Source organism: Pempheris klunzingeri, chromosome 23, assembly GCF_042242105.1.
Source record: "Pempheris klunzingeri isolate RE-2024b chromosome 23, fPemKlu1.hap1, whole genome shotgun sequence".
NCBI classification, from domain to species: Eukaryota; Metazoa; Chordata; class Actinopteri; order Acropomatiformes; family Pempheridae; genus Pempheris; species Pempheris klunzingeri.
Genome location: NC_092034.1, coordinates 13,364,443 through 13,382,646, shown reverse-complemented (window position 1 = coordinate 13,382,646; position 18,204 = coordinate 13,364,443). Strand labels below are relative to the sequence as shown.

General features: G+C 41.9%; 4 protein-coding genes across 4 annotated transcripts; 1 reads left to right on the top strand and 3 right to left on the bottom strand.

Annotated features, from left to right (window-relative positions):
* Positions 1–8,129: 8,129 nt before the first annotated feature.
* On the bottom strand, positions 8,130–10,640 carry LOC139223262 (zona pellucida sperm-binding protein 3-like). Its single transcript, XM_070855238.1, has 8 exons — positions 10,326–10,640; positions 9,886–10,013; positions 9,605–9,708; positions 9,336–9,513; positions 9,001–9,118; positions 8,688–8,779; positions 8,445–8,563; positions 8,130–8,283 (listed from the first exon to the last, which is right to left on the bottom strand). Exons 1-8 carry the CDS (start codon positions 10,638–10,640, stop codon positions 8,195–8,197), a joined length of 1,143 nt encoding a protein of 380 aa, XP_070711339.1. The 3' UTR covers positions 8,130–8,194.
* A 473-nt stretch (positions 10,641–11,113) lies between these two features.
* ufsp1 (UFM1-specific peptidase 1) lies at positions 11,114–12,132 on the top strand. The gene has a single exon (XM_070854953.1). It carries the CDS (start codon positions 11,198–11,200, stop codon positions 11,945–11,947), a length of 750 nt encoding a protein of 249 aa, XP_070711054.1. The 5' UTR covers positions 11,114–11,197; the 3' UTR covers positions 11,948–12,132.
* Positions 12,133–12,385: 253 nt separating this feature from the next.
* LOC139223063 (endonuclease domain-containing 1 protein) lies at positions 12,386–14,402 on the bottom strand. Its single transcript, XM_070854988.1, has 2 exons — positions 14,016–14,402; positions 12,386–13,472 (listed from the first exon to the last, which is right to left on the bottom strand). The coding sequence occupies exons 1-2, from the start codon at positions 14,331–14,333 to the stop codon at positions 12,891–12,893; spliced, it is 900 nt and encodes a 299-aa protein (XP_070711089.1). The 5' UTR covers positions 14,334–14,402; the 3' UTR covers positions 12,386–12,890.
* A 2,164-nt stretch (positions 14,403–16,566) lies between these two features.
* Positions 16,567–17,661, bottom strand: LOC139223260 (endonuclease domain-containing 1 protein-like). The gene is made up of 2 exons (XM_070855237.1): positions 17,368–17,661; positions 16,567–17,160 (listed from the first exon to the last, which is right to left on the bottom strand). Exons 1-2 carry the CDS (start codon positions 17,659–17,661, stop codon positions 16,567–16,569), a joined length of 888 nt encoding a protein of 295 aa, XP_070711338.1.
* Between the last annotated feature and the right edge of the window lie 543 nt (positions 17,662–18,204).

Here is an 18,204-nt window from a genome sequence, read left to right as displayed (position 1 = left end):
ACATTAGTATATTTTTTTAAAAAACGACAGTCAAGGCTAAATATTGATGATAAATATCAGATGTGCTATTAAGTCCTGATTGTCAGAATCATCACGTGTTTAATAGAGGACTATCAGTGGCATCTGTCTTATGCCAGGACGCATTCAATGACCGCAGCGGTCAATTGATGCCACACAGAAATAAAGCTTCTTCTCGAACTTTTCAACAGCATGAAAGTTGCCTTTGAGATTAGAAATGTGCAGTGATCGCAGCAGATGCGTGAGTATATGTTAGCTTTGGCACTGTGCCACCTTGTCAGTCAGGTATTACGTTAAACAGCCCCCCACCCCCCAACACACACACACACACACACACACACACACACACACACACACACACACACCCTCAGATGTTCATGCGCGTCAAGGTCATAGGAACGTTATGTTTTTCAGTGCGTAATAGCTTAGTGTAACTGCATGCCGTCATTCAAGGGGAAAGCACGTTCAGCCGTACAGATGTGAGGAAAAGAAGGATGGGGGAATGGGAGGAGAACAGGAGAGCACACGGGATGGGGAGTTTATGGCAGTTTTGAATGCTGATAGCTGAGATTATGGAAGTCAGGAGAGTGTTAGATGACTAACACTGAGTGCTACAGGGACCCATGTATGTGGTAAGCTCTGATGACAGTTTAATTGTTCCCACAATTAAGTAGATTAGACTGAACCGTTCTGCAGAGTCTGGTGCACTTTCATTCATTCTCTGGTTTTATCGTTCACGTTATGAACTGTGGAAGAACGTGAACTAACATCTACATAAATTACATATAGCCAGCTGACTCTTAACAGGGGTGTCAGATTTAAGGGAAAAGGGGCACCAGGGCTCACTAGATGATGAGGAAAATGATGCTATTCATATGCGGCAGCTTTGGCAGTTACTAGATCTCAACCAGGTTGAACACCCATGGGGCATGTTGGAGCTCTGGACATGGACTACCATGCCCAGAACATCAAATGAGGAAATAGCTTTTGAAGGATGCTGTTCAAATATTGGAACAATCTACAACAAGGAGACCTGAAGCTGCTCTGGTGGCCCGTGGTGGCCCAACACGTCCCTATGACACTTTTTTGCATTTTCACTTTGATCAGTTTCTTTTCTTTATGTCTCTAATATTGAAGCTAAACGTGCTTCCTCTGTACTTGCTGGGGTCTCCTTGGTTAGAGGTGGTAACAGTAATAACACTGCACAAACCGTGTCAAAAGAAAAATATAGTGAATACAGACTGACTGACTTCCGCTTCAGTATTTCCTGGTGAATGCCAGCTGTACAAAGTGAGATTGAAAAAAGGAGTGACACAAAGGTAGATAAAAGCACTTAAATAAAGGACTCTCGTCAAACCTGCTCAGTGTGTGAGAAGTAAACATGGTGGCAGAGCAAATAGCTAAGAATGTGAAGGCGATGGGTATACCTTTGAAATTGGAGAGAAAACAGGAATGCTGATTAGACAACACAGTAATATGATTCATGGTAGTAATGAATGGTTGAACTGTCTTATCTGCCAAGTGTGTTTTCAAATCAGACTTTCAGCCAGATGTTTGTGTAATGGAATTTTTAAACATTAGATTTTCACTTTCCAGGTTCCACACATTAGTGGGGTCATTACAGAGTTGTTGTGAGCACTTCCCTCGTCCCGCTCCTTATCTGGTGGGCGCCTGGCCTGATTGCCAGAATACACTAGCTCAAAGAAACTGTATTGATGGAGTGGAGAAAATCAGCAACTTCTCTCACATTAAAAAGGACAATCTATGTCGGGCTCTGAATTTGTACAATGTCTCAAGTGATGACAATGCTGATCTTAAACACCACTGTTTTCTCTGGGAGAAATCTGTGCCTTTGGGGAAATGTCAGGGGAGCTGCAGTCTAGCCTGATATTTCTGATATTTCAACGGACTTGATATGACAAAATAACGCTGACTTCGACCCAGGCACGTGGAGGCAGCAATTACTTGTCAGTGCAATCATCAAAACAAAGTATTTGCTACAGGAAGATGCTGGCTATTTCAAGGAATCTGTCAACGTGCAGCACAAATGTTGGAGTTCATCCAAAGTGGCATACTTAGAATAGTTTTCTTTCAATATGACTCGCTCGCGATACAATGAAACAAATAGGCCGAGGACAAACATAGGAGCCAGGATGGGATCACTGAGAGTAATTTTACATTTTATGTTACTAGTGGATGTGATTAGATATAATTCCATTAAAAGCTAATAATTTCATGTAAATTCTAAATATGCAATTACTCCAAGTACTTGGTTCAGTGTGATGTGTCAAAAGATGTCAGAGTAATTCTCAGTTTGTGTTTATGTCCCATGTCCTCACCCTGACCCTTGACAGTCTCTTTGGAGCCAGAGTAGGAAATATATTGAAAATTCCTGTGTGTCATGGAGGAGGGGGTGTCTTCCAGGGGCCACAGGGGGCTTTTCCAGCAGACAGGAAGTAGAAGTATGTTTGCATATGCATTACCGAGAACCAGCGTGCAATGTCAAGAGACACACATAGCTTAACCCACACTAATACTTGGAAATCCTGATAAAAGTTGCCATTCTTACACGTCTGCATGCTGACAGTTTCATGAGCCTGCTGTGTGTAAGGTGCGTGTGCAGCATGCACACATGTAGTATGTAGTATGTGCACACAAGTGCACATACTAATAAAATGGTGAGGGTGAAATATAGAAAATTACTGAATATATTTAGATAGCAAAAACAAATTATTACTATTATGTTGTGTACGGATTATTTAATAGATGTGTGTGATTTACATTAATTCATTGCCTTGTAACCAAGAACCAAGAAGACTAATCTATCTAACATTTCTGTTTTTTTTACCTTGTTTCTCTTCTCAATTTTATAATGCCAAAATTGTAATGCCATAAGTAGGGGACTAATATGCATTTAATGTAAATTGATTAAAGTTTTTCAGGTTTCTATTCATGAGTGAGGGTATTTTGTAGACATTTTAGTATAATAAACTAATATACTATATTTAAATATACATATTTATATCTCTACTCAGTTATGAGTCAGCTTTAATAGTACATGGTTACTGCAGCTCTAAGCTAAAAACAATGTTGACAGATTGTTGCACTGTTTGCTCAAAGGGCTGTTTGCTTATGTCTGAGCCAACATGAGAGAGAGAGAGGAGAGGAGACAAGGTACGTGCTGCAAGCCATGCTTCGTGACCAGGGCAGGGGATTGGGGTGGGAGGTGAGGGGTGTGTGGGGAGTGCGGGGGCAGGGGAGTCCAGTCACAGTGACTCCTTGGTTGGACTTGGCCACCGTTATTGAATTTAGGTTGATTCGAAAGAGGAGTGGTGATGTAAAGTTGGGGATGAACCCAAATGCTCTTTCACTGTCACCCACTTACAACTTACACTAGTTAATAAACCAAGACAGCCAGGATGATGCAAACAACCTAAAGAGGGAGAGGCTTTACTGTATTGTAACCTAAGAGAGAGAGTGTGTGTGTGTGTGTGTGTGTGTGTGTGTGTGTGTGTGTGTGTGTGTGTGTGCGCGCATTTCACTTTCTCATCCAGGTTTTGGGCTCACAGCCAGTCAGGTCTACTCCTCTGGCGCGACACAAGACAGGAAGCTGACATAAAAGAATGGGGGGGACTGACTGCGAGGGACACAGGAGCCAAGGCAGGAGCCAAGACAGCAGACACCACTGACGAGGTCGGAAGTTATTGTTTCAGCTTACAGGCATCCACAGTAACAAGAATCTTATCACTCTATTGAACTTATTGTGACCCCATGGTGATGGCCACAAGTGTGGAGCGCATTCCAGGACAGGAACCTCATCACTAGAGTTTCTCTCTGCCCAAATACTGTCATTTGGCCCATGTGTAAAGCATTTAACCCCATAATTACTCCAGTGGACCTACTTGCTGGCCAACAACACAACACTGTGGCTGCAACAAAGACAGCAGGTGTGTGACTGTCTAGACAACTCCTCTTGCAACTATTCCCAACGTAAAAAGATTTGTTTCAACATACCTGGCTAAAATTGGGTTAATAAGACTTAGAGTCAGTTTCAGCACCCACAGATGGTGTTTGGGGCACTGAAGTGCACATTCATGTGCTAGTGGTAGACACATGCTTCAGGAAAAAAAAACTACAGCCTAAGAGGTTGTACTTTGGCACAGCTTTGCTTTGAGCTACATGCTATTGCCAGAATGCTGTGATGCTCATGATGGCAATGCCAACATGCTGATGTTTAGCAGGTGCAGCATGTTAGCATGCTAACATTTTGCAAGTATTTATTCATAAACCACGGAACTGGGAAAATGTACCGTTTGACCTAATCATGGCACCAGAGGTAAAGATGAAGGAAAATGTGAATGAACAAAATGTATTATAAATCCTCCTGACATGGAAATGTGTGTAGGAACTTTCAAAGAAAGTCAACAAAAGTCAACAAATGTCATGCCTGGGATCCCTAAATCTTTGTACAAAATATTATGCCCAACCCTTTGGTGGATGGGGAGACATGGATGGGGCGCTTAAGGAAAAGTCAGGCAATTGCCAAAATCCCTGGATTTCATCCTCACATGACCATGAACGTCTTTACAAAAGTGGCAAAAATGTGATCCATTAAATAGTTGAGACATTTCAGTCTGGACTTAAGCAGCAGAATTTGCCACCCATTGAGCCACGTCTCTAGTATGGCTAGAAACTATTAGCATATCTAATCCTGCAAACCACAGCATGATAACCGCTCTCTGAATTCTTACTGATAAGCTCTCATCGTGTAGCGTAACCCTTGACACCCTTTGCATATCTATTTCATTTATAATGCACTGCTCTTGAATACTTTTCCATTTAACCCACTGACACCAACAACATCATGTCCTTTCGCTAACCATGCTCACCCTTTTTCCACCATCACCAAACATTATGTCCCTTATGTCTTCAGATACTTCCCTGTTCTGCTGCTGCCCTATGAGTGATTCCCTGGCTGTATCATCACATTGTCTCTCTTGTATCTGGAATCCTACCTGTTGCCAAGCTACCATGGGTGGTATTTAAACTGGCCTAGATGCCCCTAGCCTCACACCTTCTGTTATCCAAAAAGCCTCTCATCACATGGCATTACCACTTCACACCCACCCCCCGCCCCCGCCACCCCCCTCCTTTTGGCTGTCCTGTCCTGTCCTGTCATTTCCCTGACTTGCCCGCCCTGACTGTGTGCCCTAAGCTGCTTGACACTGCAGATTTTACATTCCACCTCAACCTTTCACCTGCATTTGCATACTGTATTATATGCTTAACAATATATAACAAGAATGTCTCCTTAAGTTTGATTTAGACTCTCTCTTAGCTGTGTCTGATTGGGTTATTTTCACTCATGTTCAACAAAACCAAAACAGCAACTTCCTGACAACATGAGCCTGATGGACAATGGGGGACTTTAAGTGATAATCTGATTACTCCTGTAGATGTGTGCTTTCAAAATGTAATGCCATAGTTAGGGGAGTAAAAACACTAAAGCATTATTCTAGGCTCAACATCTCCCTTGTGCCTTGCTGCTGTTTATCCTTCTCCATTTGCACCTAAAGAAAACAATAAATCCTGTGTATTCCACCATAACCTCACTGTTTGGACCTTCTTATCTATGTAACAATGACGTAGCTACATGTCTGCTCTTTTATTTGACTATTTATAATTATAGCATTCTTTGTAGGAATGTGCGTGGCAACCTGATCTCAGACTCTTAACAATTGCTCATCTAATTTGTTGGGACTCATGCCCAGAATAGGGACACTGTGGACCTGAGAGGCAAGTGACCGCAGAGCCAGCAATCATATTGGGCACAGGTGCATTTCCCTGGCCAAACTCAAGCTGTGAACATTCAGTCAGATGTTGAATGCCAGGGACTGCCGACATAAATAAAGTCAGAACTGAAAGTCCAGCTACCTTTGACAAACTCAAATGAGAGATAATAGTCTCTGACTTCAGTGCTCACAGTGGCAACGACTGCGACAATGCTGTCTTCCACAAATTATGATCAAGTAGTAGTACTCATTTGTTTTGCCAGGCATGTTTTGAAGGACAGTGACAGTATTTTCTCGCTGTAGGTAGTGCTAAATTTATATGCTGCGTGCAAGTCATAGGGAGCTGGTTGGGGTGGATGGTAGGCAGACAAACCCAGAACTTTGACACCAGACACAGGGGCGCACATCCTGAGTGCAGCATGTTGTGAGATTTAGGCAACAAAAGCACTTGGTTAGGGAAATATCCTGGTTTTGGTTAAATGCTAATAAAGTAAACAAAGTCTGACTCGTGCCTCCAGTCACATTTCACTGTTTCAATATTTAAACAAGCCGTAACCACGTGCTGTGAGTGCCCAAGCTTAACATAAAAATGTTAATCGTGCTTTAGTTGCTACATGCAGATAGTGTTTTGCAAGAACATCAACATTTTACCACCTGCCAGATATGGTCATTAAAAAAGCTAAAGTTAACTGTCCCTGACACATGAATGGGATCTCATAACAAAACCAAAATCTGAATAGTATCCAGCTCAGTGATGTTCAGATTGTGTTTGTTGATTTCATCCTTGTAGGCCAAAATCTCTTTGGCACACTGGAGTAGTTAAACAGCAAAGCTAGGAGGACCTTACTGTTGGAATGTTTCCCTTTCTATGTTCAGACACATTGAACCACAAACATAAACCATTATCCGGTTGGCCATGCCAAGACCAACACTTGCATCATACACGTACAACACCTGATTTAACGACAGGGCTAAGCACTAACCACATAACTAATACAGCTGACACAAAGCAGTGAGGGAGGAGGTAAATGTGCCCAATGCCTTAAGTATGACAAGAGCTGATTTATCAATAGCCATTTGAATTGGTCACTCATGGGAGGCACTGCTGCCGAAACACTGCACTACTGAACCTGGATGGTTAAACCGCCATTGGTTTTATCTGCATGAAAAGCTCTGTGACAACCAGGATGCAGCCAATTAATCTGAAATAGAATCAATATTCTATTTAAATATGTGTGATAAACTTAATTCATATTGAAAAATACATAGTAACACAGTGGGACATTTGCCGACCAATTCATCTGAATTCCTTCCAACAGAGGGACACTACAGAATTTAATATAACTGCACCAAGCAGTACCGTAGCCCTGAAATCTACCAGGTTTCTCATTTGGTCTGTCATGTTTCCTTCCACAGGACTACTCAAGTGTCTCTACTGCAGACGGGACATAAAGCATATACAGTGCATGGCTGCGTAGCTGTCCCATTCTTACTCCAATGTCTGTTTATTCTGGCGTGTGTGTGCTATTGAGTGTCAGAGATATTTCAGGGTCCATTGTAGTTCTTTGACCTCTTTGTGGAAATTCCTCATGGGTTTGTTTTCATGGCTATCAATTTTCATGGCTGAATGAAAAACTACTGTGTCTCAGTGCGACTACTCTACTGTCATATTTTCCTGTTTCTAAACAGGAATTCTGCCCTCACCAAGTGTTAAAATAACTAAAGAAAAATAGCTTAAAGCCCCTACTGGACATGTATGACAGTAACTCGAACATATCTTTTACAAATTTATGTTTACAGCATAATGTACAAAAATCGAAGCATCACTGTGAAATGTGGTCAGTGTTGTTATGTTTGTTTTGGTCGGGTGCAACTTCCTCAGAGTATGCATGACTGACTGACCTGCTTTGGTCAAAACAGGAACAGCACTGGCACACAACATGGGAGTTTAATACTATATGCAGAAACACAATTACATAGTAACATTGAAGTCATTGTCATTGTCTGAGATTATGAACATATATGTTTATTCAACTCTATTACTCAGTTTATATTATGGTGGTTTAATCTCTTCTGCCATTATTTCCTGTCTGTAGTCAGCAGTGGTGTGTGAGGGAGCTTTCTTCTAGGCAAAGTAATCAAAACATAAATTCCACATGTAGGGGCTTGAAATGGGTTTTGTATGTATAAAAGATGAATCAGCAGAGCAAATGCTATAGCTAGCATGGCTATTCATGGCTTCCATCTATACCTTTTGTCATAAAAATGTCGTCTTTTATGATGAGTCATGAAAAAACAATATGTGATGGATGCTTTATTGCCAAGCTGTAGGTTTTGTTCTTGACAGCCCCCACACTGGACTGTATGGACTGTATATGGACTGTTCAGTGACTGACTGACAGATGGCCTGTCCAATGGGAGCGGGGCAGGGTGTAAAGTGGCCCAACTGCTGCGTCCGCCTCAAGCTTCTTTCCTGTCAAAAATACATGAACTGGCTTAGTGACCATGCAATGACACAGGCTACTGTATATGTACACATCAAATACTCAAGTTGTTATGGTCATGCCATCATGTGCACTTAACACAACTGGTTAAAATAACCTCCAAATCCATTTGTTTGTCAGGCTGAGCAACCTGTGTCTGGTGGAGGTGTGTGACCAGTGTGGCCACTGCTTTCCTCTTCAGTCCGTCTAAAGCAGTCATCAGCATCACAGCATTCACACACAGCATTGTCTCCCTCTGTTGCACGCCAGCTGTATGACATAGACACGGCCTTGTAATACACCTCAGCTGTGATGGCCCAGTTTACATCTGTTGAAGACAAAAGACCATGATGGTTTAACAGCTGAAGGTCACTAATATGTTTGGCAGCCTAACCTGAATGTGGGCCTGTGGAAGAAGCAGGCTTTATCAAGATGGCTACGTGACTGTTGTTTCAGAGTGGCCCTGAGGTGGCAGCTGATGAACATCTAGAAGAAAGCAAAAACAATTAAGTACATTTGATCCAAGATTCATTTCATCAATTGTTCAATTAAAAATGCATACGTTAAAGGCTAGAAAAAACAATACACTGTAGATGGAGGAATAAATTATACAAATAGCACCCTTTGTACTAAAATGATGATTCCAATGACAATTATTATTATTCAGAAAATAATGAACCAGCCACTGTTCAGTGTGATGCTGTTACCTGTTCCCCAGACTCCTGGCTAAAGTGGAAGGCTTGGACACTGAAGCAAAGTCTGTTATCTTCCTCCCTACGGAGGAATTTAGATGAAGACCACGGCAATACACTGTCCATAAGACATCTACAGTGGAGGAGAGACAGATCACATTTAGACATGATGTGTCCAACCTAGTCAGGCGTGTCTGTGACGATATATTCAGTAGATTCAATCTTACACTTGGTTTGAGCACTGCACCATAATATATAACCTTTTACTGAAATTAGATTTTTGTGAGCTATTCACAAATTAGTATTATTAAAAGTTATTTATTTTTTTGTAGTTAGAGGGGAAAATTGACCCGTGCTTAGTGATAAACTTGTAGCTCGGCCAGGAGAGAGGGTCAGGCTTCAGCGCAGCGACACAGTAGTCCACATAAAGAGTGAGAGGAGGGTGCAGAGGGGCGTCCACGCTGGCCTCCAAAAACACTGCTTCCCCTTGCTGAAACACTGAGGAACTGCGCAGAGAGGTACATTCATCTGCATAAAGCACATGTATGTTTTTTTCAGTCTCAATTTCAACATCACCACATATAACTGCTGCTACACTAATGCAGTCGAGTGGTTTCACCTGCCATGGTACGAAGGGAGAAGTGCAGTAGGCCAAAGACACTGATAGTAGATGTCATGGGTTGCCAGGTTGGGGTTAATGGTTCTCCATTCACTGTCTGTTTCCTGTACACACACAAACATGAGGCAGGGGTTACACAGTTACACACAGTAGATGACAGCTAAGTGGAACTCTCGACTTTGCTCCTATGAAATGATGCAACATAAGACATCTGCAGAAAGGAAAATGTGTTTGTCTGCACACACATGAGGATTTCTACAATAAAATGGCACCTGCCTTACCTCTTATAACGGCACTCAACAGGTATGAGAGTAGTGGCCCCTCTAACTATCCCGCTGCCTGTAGAGGTGGGGACCACAGCAGGAAACAGTACCAGCTGGTTGGAATACACAAGCCACTCACCATGAACCTGATAGTAGCAATTATAAATAAGTTAAATGAAAAGTTCCTTACATTCACTGCAGCCATATTATGCATCTGGTATAATGATTGCAAAACAAAGTTATCACACTGTGTATGTGATTTAGGCTAAAAGTAGTCTAATAATGTAACATAGTCACTTGTGGGGTGCTGGTTGAATTATAATATCAGAGTGCATTAGACACATGAACAGAATAATGAGTATCTGAAGTTTCCTTCTCATTTCTATCTTTCAGCCCAGTTTACCCCATGAGAGGGCAGAGAGGAGCTCTTCCTCTCATGTTACCCCCCCTCCTCTTACACTGGACTCGGTGCCACATTGTTGTAGCCCCGCAGAAAGCACCACTTCAGAGCCGGACACTGGTCCCTCCGGAGCGCAGGACCTCTGCTGCTGTGTCGCCTTCGCTCCGAGCCGAAGATACTCGGGTTTGAACGGAACACGTCTCTCCTCCAAAAACTGTCGCTTCACGGTTATCGTCATTTTGACCTCTCCGCATTTTATTTCAAGTCCTCTCCGTGTTCCCACATCACTTTGCTCAGCCAAAGAAACGCCGCTCACACACAGCAAAACTGCGAATAAAGAGACGAATCCTCTGTATTTTACGCGGTTCGCCATTTTGTTTTTCTTTAAAATAAGCTAACAATTTGTTAATTAGTGAAAAATAAATTACAGCCAGGTGTGCTGGGATATGTTGTGCTTATGCTATATTTAAAGACAATCAGAAAAATAAAAGGCGTAATAGTTACCATTTGAAACAAGGAGATTTTTCATTATAAGTTCAGAAAAAATAAAATAACGTGCGCATTTGCGGCTCTTTGTTACCCTTTCCTCTTACACTAATTCCGATTTTTTTTTTTTTTTTTAAATAAAATGAATATAAAATATTCCAGTGATGGAATGATCCAAGGTCCAGTTGTTACACACATTTTCAAATGACAGCCGACGACAGGCGTGATTCGGAGGTGACGAGAAGCTCCTGAACGCACCATCGTCAGTGGGAACGAAGCTAAGGCGGAACTTTAGTGTGCAAATGCAACGAGGGGACAGGTGTTGCGGTTACAACAGTCGACTGCCGGAAGAACAGTCGATGTAGTGAACAGCTGGGGAAATTTTGAAGTAAAATATATTTGGCTCAATGAGAAATGCGTACTCGGCCGTGACTAATCGTAAAAATGAATAAAAAGGTCGTAGCAGCGGACTGTGAGGAGTTGGACTGGGGAGGAAGTGGAGCTGAAGAGGTGAGGATTATGAGGAAGACCAAAACCTTATCAAAGAGTGTCCACACTGGTCTTCCTAATCCACTTACAGATCCCCTGAAATGTTCTCTGATCGAAGGAGACTATCTGTACTTCCATTATGGCTGTGATGGGCAAGATGACAGAGGCTGGGGATGTGGTTACCGTACCATTCAGACAATGGCCTCCTGGCTTTGTCACAACTGGTTTCCCCTTAAGGACAAACATAGACCTCCACCACACCTCCCAGAAATCCAACAAGCCCTGGTCACCATGGGGGACAAACCAGGCTCCTTCTCATGCTCCAGGGAGTGGATAGGAACATTTGAGGCCTCCCTGGTCCTCGACTATTTCTACGATGTTCCCTGTAAGTTGGTCCATGTCAGAGGTGGAGGAGCAGAGCTGGAGCATGTTGCAGTGGAGGAGCTCCATCGGCACTTTGAGAAGCATGGATCCCCAGTCATGATGGGAGGTGACAGGGACAACTCGTCTAAGGGGATTTTAGGGGTGTGCACTGGGGACAAGGGAAGCTATTTACTCATCGTTGACCCTCACTACTATGGATGTCCGCTGGAGAAGGCAGAGCTGCAGAGGCGGGGGTGGGTGGTGTGGAAAAAAGTGTCATCTCTGGATCAATCTTCATTTTATAATCTGTGTATGCCTCAGACTGCCAAAAAAGGAACATAACTATCATAAGACCTGCTTCTATTTCTTAATTATTATTTTTTATAAGGAGGAACTGTAGCAAAATGTGGGATTTCCTCAGTGATGCGGTCCAGATGTTGTGCTCCATTGTCAACATTTATGTTTTAGGGGGCTGAAGTGCCACCCTGTGGATGAAATCAATTAGTACAAGTTAAGTATTTGAAGAACAAATCTAGTAAACAAGTTGAATGTAGACATACATTAAGTGTTTTCTTTTCTACCTTCAAAAGTAAATGCTTTGTTTTGTAGTCATTTGTATTGCATCAAATTCTTTCCATGGTGTGAATATGCAAAAAATATCAGTGATCAAAAGTTCCAGATTAGAATTTAAATTGCACATGATTGTTTTACTGAGAGTAGTAGTAGCACTATATGGTAATAACACTGAATATTATTTCTGAAAAAAAAAATCCACCCATATCAATTAACACTGTATTTTATTGGACATTTGATAATTTTTCATTTAATTTTCCAAAATGCTAAAGACTCTATGATTCCAGCTTCTCAATTGTAAATTAGCAGCTTCTCTTTATCTTATGTGATTTGAAACTAAATAAATGTGAAAAAATTTACCATTAGTGACAAAACAAGCAATCTGTAGGCATCATCTTTGGTTACCAGGATCTTGTGATGGACATTTTTCACTATTTCTTGACATTTTATTGACCAAACAAATATTCTAGAATGTAACCTGGAGAGTAATTGATAATAATGAAAATAATCGGTATTCGAACATTTGGACCTAATTAGAATGTCTTCAGTTAGTTCCCCATTTTATTGCTTACAATATATGATATAATCTGATAACATATCTTCCATGAATATTACTATATTGCTATATATTATGTATATTACAGCTGTAATTGCCCTAAACCTTTCTACAGTGGTAACACATTTTAAATTTTAACAGAGGTCACACCCACTCTCAGTTTTCTGGTACACAGTCGTTATAGAAGATCTGAAAATTCTTGTCCACGTCCATCCTCCCCTTGAGAAATTTCTCCAGGTTCTTTAGAGGAACCTCCACCATGTGGTTGTTGACACGATCATTCAGCCCATAAGCTCCAAACACAGGGAACTTGTAGCGCACAAAGTATGGTGCATTTTGGTCAAACTCGGTGCAGCAGTAGGCTGACCACATGTACTCCGGTACAGCCACTCGGTCCATGTTGTTGTGACGTATGGTGTGTCCAGAGGTGGTGACCCCGGTGACCACAAAGGCTTTTCCACGGCAGTAGTTGTTGAGACGCTTGCGGATGATGTCCTGATGTTCTGACCAGGGACCCAAGTTGAACTCCCTGATCTGGGGTACCACATTCGTCAGGCTGTAGGTGGAGGCTTTGTCTAGAGGGTCAGCCTGATGCTCGTCAGGATTTAGCTGGCCACGTTCGTACTGTACCACATCAGCAAAGTCCTCCAGGACTGCCTGGGTGTCCTCAAAGTTCATATGCATACTTGAAGATTGGGGGAATGGCTCCATGTTACTGCTGCTCTTTTCCGAGGCCAGCTGGAGAGGAAGAGGGGAAGGGAGAAGCACAGCATTTCTTAAAATGTAGTTGACAGTTTTGTTCTGACAAGCTAAAGCAGAGAATCATTCTTCACTCATCACCTTTTCGCATTGAGACAATTTGCCAAATTTGCATAACTACACACCAGAACATAAATGGTCAATGCAGCGATAGCTCATTGAAATACCACCCATAGCCAATAAAGCAGCTTATCTCAAGCTTACTTTGTTGTCAGTAGCAGCGGCAGTAGTAAAGTTACCCCAAACTGCTGTTTCAGTGTGAATAACTGAAATATTTGTGAGTATTTCGTTTCTGTCTCTAAAGACATAATGAAATTCTTAAATAAGTGCATACTTACAGATTTACATGTGGTTTGTGATGAAACTAACAGCACAATATTAGATGGATAATGAACTCTATGCTAGCTATGAACAGAGAGAGCACACCTACCTACAATGGGTTTGGATTGAAACTCACATTGAAAACAGATTTATAATCTAAACCAACATTTCCACTTAGATTAAGCTTGAAAGAACACTCACCTGGGGCTCAAACATCCAGGGGAAATCCACCTTCTTCTCTCCATCTGACTTCTTGAACGTATAGGCAGAATAGACAGGGATGTGTTTATGGGGGTCGTATAGGGTGACATAGCGGGGTTTATCCTCATACCTCTGGCAGATCTTCCTAAATGAGTTGCTGAGGTAGCCTCGGGGCGGAGTACCCATGTACAGAGAGTCCTTACAGCGCTCCACATGATTGAAATCCCCCACCACTCCTGCCTGAGCCCCCTGTAGCAACACACAGGCCAGCATGGTCATGAGAACTGCCAGGGCACAGCTTTTTGATGTGGGTATCATCACAGAAGCTGTCTTTCCCTCAATCTTACAACTTTTATGTCCTTTTAGAGCTCTCTGCGTCTGCTAACCTCTAACTCTGTCTAATTCACTTCCCTCTTTTCCTCATCTGTACTTCAACTAGTCTCCCATTGTAAAGTCTTTTCCATATATTCAAAGTGCCATAAATGCTGTAGCAGTAATTCAAAGGCCGTGAATGTTATCATTTTATTACTGTGAACTGCAGAGGGAAAAACTACACTGACTTCATACTACCCTCAAATTGCGCACATTTTGCATTCAGTTTTGTTTTTTTATGTTGTGTATGTTGAGACAGAAAGAGAAAATATCTGTTTGGATGAATCCAAAGTATTGTATTGTCGATCCACGGCTGTGACTCACAGGTAGAACAGGTCATCCACCAATCAGAGGGTCGACATGTCAAAGTGTCCTTGGACAAGACACTGAAGCCCAAATTGTTATTGAAGCATAGCTTCGATGTGCTCTAGTCTGTGTGAATGCTCCCTCCTTAGTCTCCTCCCATGGGTGAATGTGAATTTAGTGTTACAGTGCTTTAAGTTGTGGAAAAGACTAGAGAGGTGCTACACTGGTACAGTCCCTTTGGATCTTTTATTTACACAAATGCAAAGCAGCTGTTGGGGAAACAACAGCAACAGTAATCAAATAATCAAAAATAGTAATCATACTATTTAATAGGACTTATTGTAAAGTGCACCTCAGGGCATCATCTCTCCAAAGAGAAAAGATTGCTAATTTAACTGATTCAATCTCATTAAAATATAGAATTGTGATTGATTATTAACTTGATATTACCAAAATGACCATATCGATAGCTAGTAAAGTTGAACGATTTGGGAGTTTTTGGCAGAGTAAAGGTTGGCATCATTCACATTTGTACAACCTTAACAGAGACCAGCATGTATATCCCAGAAACATTTATTAAAACATTGCAAAGTCAAAACACACAAAGCATAATTTAACTAAATGTACCCAGCTATAGAATAATAGGGAGTGTGTGTCTGTGTGTGTGTACATGTGAATATGCAAAGAGGGAAAGACTAAAGGCAAATCCAAGATGGCTACAGACAAGGAAGCCATGCAATCATAGGGACAAAGGAAACTACAAGGATGGAGAATCCAAATTACTACAGTCAAGATGGCCACCAGTCAGACCTGATGTTTGGGCCCATTTACCCTCCTTTTGGGTGAGAAGGAGACAAAGTTACATGGTCCTGTCATAAAATATTGTGTGCTCGAAAAGACACAATACCTATCAAAACGCTCATACATCAATACAACACACCATAAAGAAATCGCATGGAAAGCTCCCACTGCAGTCAATAGTGCAAAATTGGAATATGGATGAAAAAATGGCAAATAGTGTTTTGTAATAATTTTCAATGTAGCAGTATTCATTGGGAGGGAGGGATGGATGGATGAGCAAGGGGGTTTTAGTTCAAGCTGCAATGTTATGACGAAGAAGTATGCCCCAATTGTCCACATACTGCATTAAATGTACTTCATGAGGGCAGCTGTAGTACGCACTATAGTAAAAAGTATACGATTTGGTCGTTTGGTGTGTTGCCCGCGGGTCATGTCCGGGGTCATATGCCACACATTCACCAACTGCAACTGAAAGGATGGATCTGTTCGCACACAGATGTGAAAATGTAAGGACTGAGTCTATTTCACCTGTGGCTTTGGAGGGGGGAAAACAAAAGTATAGAATCTCTGTAGAACATCCTCAACCCTCGAAGCATCTGTAGTATTTCAAATAACCTTTATTGGCATGACAAATCACAGTGATCACAGTGAGACTAATGTTCAGTTATTCCCAGACAGTGCTCAAAATACAGTGAGAGTACTGTTCATTTGAGTAATTTGGTCTGTACTGTGTATTCTATCAGTGATACAAAGTCCATCTTTCCAATATGACATTGACACAGAACACATTTTGATATTTCACAGCAGGAAAAGTACAGGTGCTAATAAAAAATATTATGGCTGAATTCCATTTAGCTGCTGTGCATTGTGCATGCTGGCTCACTGTCACTGTCATGGTTTATTGGAACACACCAAGCTATTGTTATCAGTATACCTGTTTTTTTCTAACTATGAAAAGTCAGATTTTCTGCTGTGAAAAAAGCGTACTGAAGACGAAGAAACAGAACATGTTAACTGAAAGACAATATAGTTGTAAAAATGGCATGTATCTGCCTTATAGCTAAATATTTTCCTATATAATTTTACTTGGTGCTGCTGCAACACAGTCATTCACAAAGATCTGGAAGTTCTGGTCTACAAATGTTGTCCTCTTGAGGAACTCCTTCAGCTTCTGGACAGAAATTTCCACCACATCATTATTCTGTTGCTCATTCAGGCCATAGTGAGCAAAAGATGGGAACTTAACGCGTTCACTATATGGCGCATTGTGGTCATAGTCAACGCAACAATAAGCTGACCACAAGTATGTGGGCACTGCAATGCGCTTGATGTTTTGCCGACGGATCATCTCCCCCGAGGTGGTGGTACCTGTGACAATGTAAGCTGTTCCACGACAGTAGTTATTAAGCCGTTTGCGGATGATGTCCTCCTGTCTGTTCCAGACTATGTTGTTGAAGTTGGGCACCACAGGTACGACATTGGTGAGTGTGTAGGTGGAGGCTTTGTCATCAAGATCGTCCTGGTGCTCGGCCGGGTTGAGGGTACCACGTTCATACAGGACGGCGTTTATATAATCATCTAGAACAGCTTGGGCGTCTTCAAAGTTCATGGGCATGTAGCCACGTGGGAAAGGCTGCATGTCATCTGTATCGGAGGATGTGGATAGCTGTGTAGACAGACAGACAGAGCCGGTGCAAATGAGATAAGGAGAAGTATAAGGATTTGATGGTACAATGTGACTGCACAAGAGTTCTGCACGAACTGAAGCACTTGCACCAGAATACTAACGTGAAATCAGAGCAGAAAAATTATAGCACACTGTTCATTAGAAGAATTTCCCAGCACTTCATGCCCAGCCTTCTTTTTTCTTTACCTGAGGTTCATACATCCATGGGACATCCACGCATTTCTCTGCATCTGAGCGTTTGAAAGTGTAGGCAGAGTAGACCGGTATGCGACCTGCAGTGTTGTACAGTGTCACGTAGCGCGGCTTCTTGTTGTAACGCTGACAGATGAAGTGGTGGGAGTGATGCTGCAGCCCAGTTGGTGGTGTTTCCATGTAGAGGAATTCTCTGCACTCTGGAGACAGCTCTTTTTCCACTCTGCCTCTTACCGCTGATGTTATTATGTTGATGAGCAGGAGAGCCGTTTGCGCCCAAAGTGCCATAGTCAGGAGGGCTTTGATGTTACTCTAGTGGGAAAATTTAAGTCAAGTATGTCTGTGAGCTGCTACAAATGATTGAATGTGTCATCTGTGCCTGCCTATGGAGCTCAGTAAAAGAGTTAACACAGGTGTCTAACTCTCTGTAATCAGGACTCACTATGCAAAACAAGGCACTTCTTACACCTCAGCACATCCACCCACAGCCAGAGGAAGAGCTACAGCAGACAGCCAATAAAAAGACATCAGTGTTTCTGTCACTGATGAGGAAGAAGGTAGAAATTTCTCAAATGCACAAAACTGCTAGTCATGTTTCTAGGGTCATGCTTAATTACAAGTTGTGCACCAGACATTTAGATTTTTTTTAAAAACCTTAAATAGTTACTAAAACTTCAACTAAGCACTGGAATAGCAATGATGTCATCATTAACACCTGTCATCTAAACTTAAATATAAAAGACAATATAGTGACATTTTATCTGTGCAGAAAGGGCAAGCTGCGTAGAAAGATGACAAAGAGGATTAAAATAATGCTTTGAACGTGAATGA